A 9,960-nucleotide genomic window follows, 5' to 3' on the forward strand; every position below is an offset into this window, starting at 1 on the left:
AATATAGATTACTAGTAAATTTCTTGCTGGGAATTACCTTCCGTTGAACATAGGTATTAATATTATCAATATACTATCTTTAATAAAATTAATATAATAAAATGTCGAATGGCGATTTATAAGTGTTTGTGAAAGACTAATTAACATTTTTATATTCTGACATTATAGATTACTATAATGACACAAGTCAATACCTATTGGTAATGTTCGATCATACGAATAGCTACAAACTACAAACACATTCTAATTAAAATTTCAAATAAACCTTGATTGTAGGCGACTAGGCGGATTATAATATTGTAAAGTTTTAATAACGACGTAAGTCGTAAGTCACAATACTGTATGTAGAGATAGATACATGAGAATTTATTATATATATATAATATATTCGATTATTGAAAGATTTTATAATTTAAGAAATGCAATTAGTTAATTATATTTCTTAAATTAATTAGTCACGGCATACGAGTCACGTGTTATTCCTAAGGCGCGCCCAAAGGCTTAAATCAAAATTATGATATAATAACGTTGATAGTATCATTGAATTGAGAGTTAATCTGAACCGAAAGTTCAAATAGGAGCGATCACCACTGAACCTTTTCATGGTTCGTTCAAATTCAATATTTAGGCAAAAAGTCACGAATACTAAGATATTAATTGATTTGGAACTTGGTTTGTTATTAAATAGACTAACCGTCTGTTATGGAATGATAAGCAAAGTTACCCTAAACTAATCTGACCAAATAATTAACGCTAAAGGATTCCCTATTACGTCATCAGCTGATGTCGACCAAAAGCCAACTTTGACCTTTGAGATTAAAGTGAAATGAAGTGTCTTCGACGAGCAGTTCTGGAACTTGAGGTTATCTTTCTATTAGATCTCCTAAAAGATAAATGACTCGCAATAAAAGCAAAAATGTTGTCAATCTGTTACATTCTATAACGTTTAAAATTACAGTCAATTTTAATTTTCTAAACGAAAATTTTACAAGCGTAAATATTCTCTGCATCTCCAAACTTTCTAAAAAATTACTTAAAATTAAAAAATTATAATACTAGATTATTATATTTAAAAATATACTAAACTATAATAATAATAAAGAACATTTATAATATTTCAGGAGTGCCGTGAACCTTTCCACGGGGGATCTTTCTTTGAGCACGAAGGACAGCCCTACTGCGAGACCCATTACCACGGCAAGCGGGGCTCGCTGTGCGCCGGCTGTCACAAACCCATCGCCGGCCGCTGCATCACCGCCATGTTCCGAAAGTTCCACCCCGAACACTTCGTCTGCGCTTTCTGCCTCCGACAACTCAACAAAGGAACCTTCAAGGAGCAAAATGACAAACCATACTGCCACGCTTGCTTCGATAAGCTTTTCGGATAAACTCGATGCCGCTTTCGTATAATTAATTTTCGTTATCTGTGGACTTTTATGTCAATACGCAGCGGATGTTCATATTTCTTAACTCAGGATTCGAAATGCGTAGATTTAAATAAGCGACTAAATTTACTTTCTGCATATTATTTTTAGAGAAATGTATAGTAATAGTCTATTCAAGCTTTAGTTATAACAAAAATGCTATATAATAAGTGAACCACGGCGCAATAAAGATAGTAAATTATTTTATATTTTTAATAAATGACACAGATTAAAAATATTATTTAAAAAATGTATTCTATTCTATCGTAAAATATGTAACAAACATTTCTTATAAAGAAACAAATTTCGCATAAAAAAATGCCGTAGATAAAGTTCAATTATATCTAAAATTCGATTCTACGTTAGATTTGATCAAAGATTAAAAATTATAAACTTGCTCACTTTAAGAAATTATATTGTGTACATATATAAATCAATTACTAAAACTTTGAAAGTGCTTGGACTGTGTCGTAATTGACGTGTGTCAAATTGAAGGTATTACAAATAAAAAAATAGATTTAGCTATTAACATGTGATTAAATAAAAATGGTGTTCGAAAATTATGGTACTACTTTGAAATTAAATGTCGTTAAATGTTTTGTGATTTCCTAATCTCGGTCTAAATAAGTCACAGACGTTGATCTATAGAAAATGTGACGATCTATAAATTCAAAAAGTCGAAATATAAATAAAAATGCTATCTATATATTATTAAATATTATATATATATGCCAGCATTTCGAAAAATAAAATTTTATGGTTTATTTCATATGGCAATGAAATAAATTAGGATATAAGTTGATCCAAGTATATAAAATGTTGGTTTGTAATATACATTTATTATAATTTTTACTCAATACTTTTTTAAGTTCTTATCTTCCATTAGATTAAAGCTGTACAGTTTATTGCTATTGTTTACAAGTTACATCATTACCGTAATTATTGAATTGATGACATTGCACAGTATCTGCATAACCTTGGAACCAATCACCGATGTTTTTAGATGACAGTTTGATTATGTTAGCCAATCAGCTTTAAGTTACGTTGCCAAAATATCTTTATTGCATTTACCAGTGAATGGGGGAAATAATGTGACACGTGACACGTCTGAATAATATGACTACTATTAAGAGCAAAATGTATATATATCTAACTCATGTGTTATTTGAAGACCAGGTATCTTTAACCTTTCGAATGTAAATTAATAAAAGTGGAGATTTTTTGTAATTATTAAAAAAGTACTAAACATTAAAGTTATACCTGAAAAAGCAGCGTGTTTCGTACAAGGTTGTTAATACACAGTCTGGACGTCTGTCGACTGTGTTGATGGTCTTAATATAAATAAAAATAAATACCCCAATTACAAATATTTCGCTTTTAACAACCTTTTGATAAGGTTTGGGCTACTGTGCTTTGTCTATATATTATACGAGTTTTATTTTTATATAAAACTTGTGCTATTATGTTATCGCTTTTAGATTGATAGGATTGAGTGCCAAACATCGATAGGCAGTTCATACTCACGGTGACCATATTTACTTCGAACGATTTATTTACTTTCTAATAACATTTGAAGAATCATATAGTTTGATTTAATTATAATCATTATAACTATGACAAGATTCTTAAATTTTAAGTTAACCTACAAATATTTATTTTATGAAACAAAGTGTCTTGTCAAATTGAAACTCAAAATTGTAATATTTTATTTCTACTACTTTTCTTGTGTAACGCAAATGTATTGCACCATTCAGACAAGTGAATTACAAAATATTATTATTACTACTGTAGTAAACTTTAATTTACTGAAAGCCATAAAACTAAATTAATAAATTATACAAAGATTAGTTGTGATATTAAAAATGCTGTATATATTGAAATATTAATATTTTGTCTCTATTCGCCGTGAGTAGACTCCATTTTCTGATCGGCTCGATAACTGTGTGTGTGGGTTACATTAACCACGAGAAATGAAGGTTAGATTATATAAGAGACAAGTTTTTATTGAATCTGTAATATTTTAACAAATATATTTAATGTTTTTTTTAATATCTCTGACTTTTATTTTTAATAGTGTCAATTTTACGTGATGATAATAGTTATTTTAAGGTCGAACTTCAGTGCAAAGAGAACCTGCGTAAAGTCTAGTGGCACACCTGTGGTTAATTTTGTAAGTTTATGTCTGAGGTCGCGGAGTTTGTAAGCAGGTATTCCAATATAAACACACTTTACGAAGCATGTATCAATGATATATTATAAAAACCATATTTAAACAATAAATATTAATAAGAGTGTTATAATTCAGTGATTATGATTTATGAGTATGTAGGGATACTGGTCCCCAGCTTACTTGTAGTTCTTCTTGGTAATAAAATAACACTTGCTTGCTTGTTGGATCGGAATTATTGTATTTAAAAATGTGTCAGTATATATACAAAAACTAAAAATAGAAAATAGAATAAGATAATTACACTGCATACTTACAATTAGTTTGCCCAAAGATAACGCGTGCATTTCTACCAATAAAAACGAATACAATTTGAAAAGGATAAATACATATTATAAGCCAATTAAATGTTATACATTAAAATTGAAAATATTTTAGAAATTAAATATTAGGTTTTTCTAATATTACGAAGACAGTATTTTCGTATGATTTTGAAAGAGTGAGTGAGCGCCATATTCGCTTGCCCGTTTTCGCACGATATTTACGAAATGCAGAATTTCGTTTGATTACTTGGAGCGCCTCTCCGGACAATGGTATATCGACGATCGTATGTTATTATTATGTAAATCCTACAAGTGGAAAAACGTTAAAAACAAACCAAGATCAGCAGGTTTTGTTGTATTATGCAATTTTATTCATGTCAATCAAAACCGCATTTATTAGAACGATGACAACAGTTGTTAAAGGCATTCATCATATATGAGGTGGTATACCTACATGTGATGTCAATAAATATAATTATTAAACTTATTATAATATTAAATTGTTTCTTAAGAGCGCTTATGCCGGAATAGCTATTTTCACGAGACTTTTTAAAGGGATTTTAAGCAAATATTTATCAATTACTTAAACAAAAAATACTGTACAAAAGTTGAGTCTGAAAAAACCCTAAATAAATGTTACTGATATTTCACAAATTATTTGTTAAAATGCATGTTTTCAAATATATTCTATATTTTAGTGTAAATTGTACGCTGTTACACCTATGAAAATTAGTTGTAATGTATTACTGTTAATACTACATAAACGAACAGATTGCCTTCACTAGAATGTATTGACAAAAAAAAAATGTATTCCTACATAATTATTGTGAAAAAAAGGAATGTAATCGTCGCTTACTACCCTCACACATACATACACAGCTGTTTTCTACTGCCTCCCTGTACAGATATAGCGCGGGTAAGACGTTTTGACTTGAAGTATTTATTTATTTTAACTTATATTCAACTAAAAATATATACATTTAGCGTACAGAAGTGAAATAGTTTAAAAAAACTCAAGAATATAAATTACTTAAAACGATTTACTAACAAACCAAAACAAATAACGTCGAATTTATCTTATCATAAATATATCACCAAATCATACATATTGAAATAAACTACTTACTCAGTTACAGTTCTTATAAGTCAAAAATAAAACAGCGAACACTTTTAACAAATTACAAGTCGCGCCAATATAGACCTTACTGCCCGCGCCCAAAAAGAAAAAAGTATTGGCGGTTTAATATAAGTATTGGTGCGCTTTTGTTCTCTTTTATTTGTTTTAGCCAGTTGTATGAGGAATCTCCTAAATATATATATTTCTGATAACAACATATTTTAACCGACTTAAAAAAATGGTTTAGAACCAGGTACCACGTATTTACTTTAAATTATTTTATTTAGTATATATCTTCAATTGATTGTATTCATTTATAAACTCATAATTTAATTACCATTTGCAATTAGACTACCATTGTCCTTAACGGTGAGGGTAATCATATTTTTTATAGAATGTGCGTATGATACAAAATTTGGACTACAAGTTGTGACGAAAATCTGAATTTTATCCGAAAATTGCAATTTCAAACCCGTCTCATTTGCTTAATTTACTTTGTACTCAAATATCCACCAAGCCGCATTGAAGCAGCGTGGTGGAATTAGCTTCTTAGAGTATATATGCCCTAGCCTATTAGGTGGTAGTAGTAACTAGCATACATAACATTTACTGGTTCTTAGTTTCCTCTTGGTAATCTAAATTCCGGTGTTAGCTTAACATTAATTATAATATTGTAGAATTACGATTAAAATACAAAATATGCGATAAAATAAGCCTACTTGAATAACACATTTTGGTTTTGTTTATTTTTAATAATCTATCTAAAATATACGAAAAACGTATTTATTAAAGGCTATATACACGATAAAACCACAACAGTTACACACGTTACCTTGAGATTACTAGAATTTTCTGTGCCAATCGATAGTGGTCATCAATTATTCCTTATCGGCGCCATCAACATTTCCAATCGATGTATAATGGTTTTAACGTTGGGTTTTACTTTGTTTTTCAGTAATTTCCCTAAAACCGTTTTATATGACTTTAACTATTTATAAAGTGACTATATGTGACTCGGTAATTATTAAAACTATCTTTTTGTTTTACATGTGACGAATCAATATAAACTAATACGCCTCCAACAACTTTCAATTTGTTTTAAATGTCGCCTAGTTATTCAAATTGCATTTTTTGAAATATTACATAGTTGTTTAAATTAACCTAGAAAATGAGGATATTATAAACGATTTAAGCGAAGAAGCAAAATGCTCAAGTCTATAGTTTAATCCTTCTAGGTAAATAGTCTACTTGTTTGTCTGCACCTCAGTATCTCAGTATTTACGTACTAATGAGTACGGCAATCGATATAGATTAAATACGTACTATCTACTTTGTTACCACCAAGTTGTCTTTTAGTGTAAAATATATATAATAATAGATTAAAATTAGGCCAGTGACGTAATCGTTCATTTAAATACATTCTATTTTTTTATTAAGTAGCTTTATTCGATTCATTTAATTATGTAGGAAAAAATTATGTACAAATATTATATCCTTAATGAAATAACTAATGTTTTACACTTCTCTAACAGATTGGTAATATTAATCTCTCAACTATTGAGTTGCTGTCTTGTCTGGAAACAAATCCAGATTTTTCATTATTTTTTAGCCAATTGCCGTCCACTGCTGGACCAACCCTCCCCCATAGAAAGCCAACCATCCTGATCTTAGTCAGCCATTATTATTCGAGTAACCAGCATAGACCCTACTAACATTGCCTTCTGGCATACTGTCAAATGTTATATAGTATACTATACTACCTAATCAGAGACAAAGAGATTTAGACGGACAATTTCACTATATTCTACTAATATGATAAATTACTAACATCATCATGTTAATAATTATAAAAAATAAAACAACAACATTTTACAGGATAACTTTTATTTACAGCACTTATATACATCCCTACATTGACACTACTCCCGATTTATTTATAAACAGAAGCTTATTTCAATAATAAATATATAATATATTAACTTATTTGTCATTTATTAAGCTTATCTAACATTTATACTTAAACCAATAATTTGTAAATATTCTTACAAACTAATCAGTCTTTGGTGAGAAAATGCAGAATTTTCTCCTATGCTAGGCCTGGAAATAATTCTGAGAAAGATTCACACCAAAAATCTGATAAGTCCATAGTTTCGTGTTCACTGAGCGGCGACGATAATGATTCATAACCTAAATCTGAGCTTAAGCTTGTGTGCGAAGGTGAAACTCCGAGATAGTTCTGTTCCAATGACTTTGGAGACAATGTCATTGGCGATAGTAATTTCATGTCACATTCAATTGAGATTTCCGAACAATTATTCGTTAATGTATTAAAGTCTGTGTCCACATTAAACACGGGCACTTCTTCAACTACTTGATCGTCACATGGAACTTCCACCGTTATGCAGTCGTTAGCTTCGTAACTTGCGTAGAACATGTCACCTTTGTCACCATCTTCTTCTTTAATTTGTACTTCATCTGTGCTGGGGTAGGGATGTGCATAAGAGTGCTGCGCTAATATCCTCTCAACATCATGTTTGAGACTTTCTAGGATTCCACTTTGACTGGATTCCAGTTGCTTTGTTGAGGACCCCACCACTTGATTTCCTTGAGTGCACTCTCTACTGTTCCCAACTTTGATCTGTATTATAAAAAAAAAACAAATATTAATTAAAATAAATTAAATGACTGAATGACTATATATATATTAATTATTTAACAACATTAAGTTTATAATAAAAAAAAACAAAACTGCAAACTTAACAGTAGAACTTGGTACTGTAATGGTCCTCTAATAGAGAAATGAAAGGTTTTTGTTGATGGCAAAACTTTGTATAAAATTGCATCATTCATTTGTGCAATCAAAACAACCAGACTCACTCATGCATAACACTTATTTGCATAACTTGTATTTTCTTCAGTGGTAATGATTTATGTTGCCTTGAATGATCTAAGACTAGCATTATATAAAACCTACTAGTATATTGTCACAACTAAATGTAAATGTCAATTTTTATGATATTTAACTAGTATATGCATTTAAAAAAGTTTTTTTTTTTTGCGAGCTTAGTGCTCGTTATTTTTCATCTTTATTGAGCCAGTATCATTCTAGTCAACATTAAGTGTAAGGTTATGGTGAAAGAAATAATTATATCATAGATATGTCACAATTTTCTTTGGGTCAACCAAACATGTAGAAAAATAAAGTTTACAATTTTTTAGGTGATAATGTTATAGTATGGTGATGTTATACTTAAGCAAATATCTTACATCTTCAATCTCTGCTGCAGGGCTTGTATCAAAATCTTTGAGAAGTGAGTCGGCAAGCTGGTGAAGTGTGTCGAGGTACTCTTCAGAGTCGAGATGGGCGAGGAGGTCTGCGAGAGGAGGCACATCGCCAGCAGCAGGCGCGCCGCGCGGATCGCCGTCGGGTGCCCCTCCTGATATTCAAAATAAATATAAAAATTCTATTACATAATATGATCCTAGTTTCATTTAATTTTTCACTTATTCTTCTCACATCTATGAGGATTGCCAAAAAGTATTTTCACAATTCAAGCTTTATATTTAATAACAAAACCAAGTAGGGTAAAATTTTAATTGTATACATACAGAAAGCTAACACACACATTAGTAGTGTTATTGAACATTTTCTATATCTCTGTAATCTCATGAAGCTGTAATAAAATAAATTAAAACAAACCTTCTGCTGAGGTTGAGACTCTGCTGGTCTCGGGGTACCCGCGACGGTCCGCGCCGCGGCCTCGCTGCGTAGCGTTGCGTTCTCGCTGAGCAGACGTTCGTTCAACGCCTTCAAGTTCTCAACTTCACTGACCAACCGCTCATTCATATCCATGCAATCTTTAATCCGGCTCTCCATTTCATCCATTTTCGCCTTTTTTCGATCTCTCGAAGTTTGAGCCGCTACACGGTTTTTCAGCTTCCTGAGTGATGTAATAAAAGTTTATTGAATGTAATGTAATTTGAAAAAGTTATCATATATATATGTATTCTATAATTCAATACAACAAGTAAATGAAGGGGTTATAAATATTTAGATATAATAGTTTAGATCGACAATAATAGTGTAAAAAATTAACATAACCCGTCTATAGTTTTGTTTGAGATCAACGATATCGTAACTTTTTAATAAAGTATACAAAATACATTTTATTTCTGGCATACTACATCCTTTGAGTTTTGAGATAACTTTATCTTGCATCTATCTGAATATATCTCAATACCTATTTCTAAAACAAACTGACTGACACGCAGGCAATTAGTAATAATCCGTTTATCTAATATCTACCGGTTATTACTAAATTGACGTATATTATAATGACTCACTTTCTTTGCATTTTTTCTTCCCATGTCAGATGGTCCAGCCTTCGTTTTCTGGACGGTGGATTTGGACCCACGTCGATCACAACCTTAGACTCCATATCATCCACCGCCAGATAACTATTAGGAACTGTGATAATAATTGGTGCACTCATTTTGATAGTGTTAGTACCGTAATATATTAACACACCGAACTTGCATCAGCTCTAATTTGTAAAAGACGATCGCATACTCATATAACATCAAATGCCACACATTTGCTAGAAAAAACTTCTATGATATTGTTTCGTTAGAACACAATAAACACTTACGTCGTACATACTCAAGCTCATGTCAAGCAGTAATGCGATTTTACTGTTCTCGAAAACGCGTACGTGCTATTTTGTGATTGGTGTATATTTCATGTGGGCGTATCCGATAAGGAAAAATATCGTACTTTAGAAAGGGATACCAATATGAATACTTGATGAACAATAAGTGCTTGCTAATAACATGACGCAAGTTGCTAAGTAAACTGAGTCATAATATTTAGATAGTTTTTTAGGGAATCCTTACAGTTAGAATACAATGACCTTTCTTTGAAACATTATT

At 30.8% G+C, this 9,960-nt stretch overlaps 2 protein-coding genes across 5 annotated transcripts in view; one reads left to right on the forward strand and one right to left on the reverse strand.

Moving 5' to 3' along the window:
• The window catches only part of LOC113404791 (paxillin), a 66,763-nt gene extending 63,288 nt beyond the window's left edge, over positions 1 to 3,475 (forward strand). For all 4 annotated transcript variants that reach the window (XM_026645820.2, XM_026645819.2, XM_026645816.2 and 1 more), the window contains exon 9: positions 1,122 to 3,475. In XM_026645820.2, the coding sequence (XP_026501605.1) occupies positions 1,122 to 1,388 (267 nt within the window). In that variant the 3' untranslated portion in view covers positions 1,389 to 3,475. The remainder of the gene's footprint in view (positions 1 to 1,121) is intronic.
• A 3,423-nt stretch (positions 3,476 to 6,898) lies between these two features.
• Positions 6,899 to 9,732, reverse strand: LOC113404676 (X-box-binding protein 1). Its single transcript, XM_026645631.2, has 4 exons — positions 9,376 to 9,732; positions 8,732 to 8,972; positions 8,299 to 8,468; positions 6,899 to 7,669 (listed from the first exon to the last, which is right to left on the reverse strand). Exons 1-4 carry the CDS (start codon positions 9,522 to 9,524, stop codon positions 7,576 to 7,578), a joined length of 654 nt encoding a protein of 217 aa, XP_026501416.2. The 5' UTR covers positions 9,525 to 9,732; the 3' UTR covers positions 6,899 to 7,575.
• Positions 9,733 to 9,960: the final 228 nt, after the last annotated feature.

Source organism: Vanessa tameamea, chromosome 8 (genome assembly GCF_037043105.1).
Source record: "Vanessa tameamea isolate UH-Manoa-2023 chromosome 8, ilVanTame1 primary haplotype, whole genome shotgun sequence".
Lineage (NCBI taxonomy): Eukaryota > Metazoa > Arthropoda > Insecta > Lepidoptera > Nymphalidae > Vanessa > Vanessa tameamea.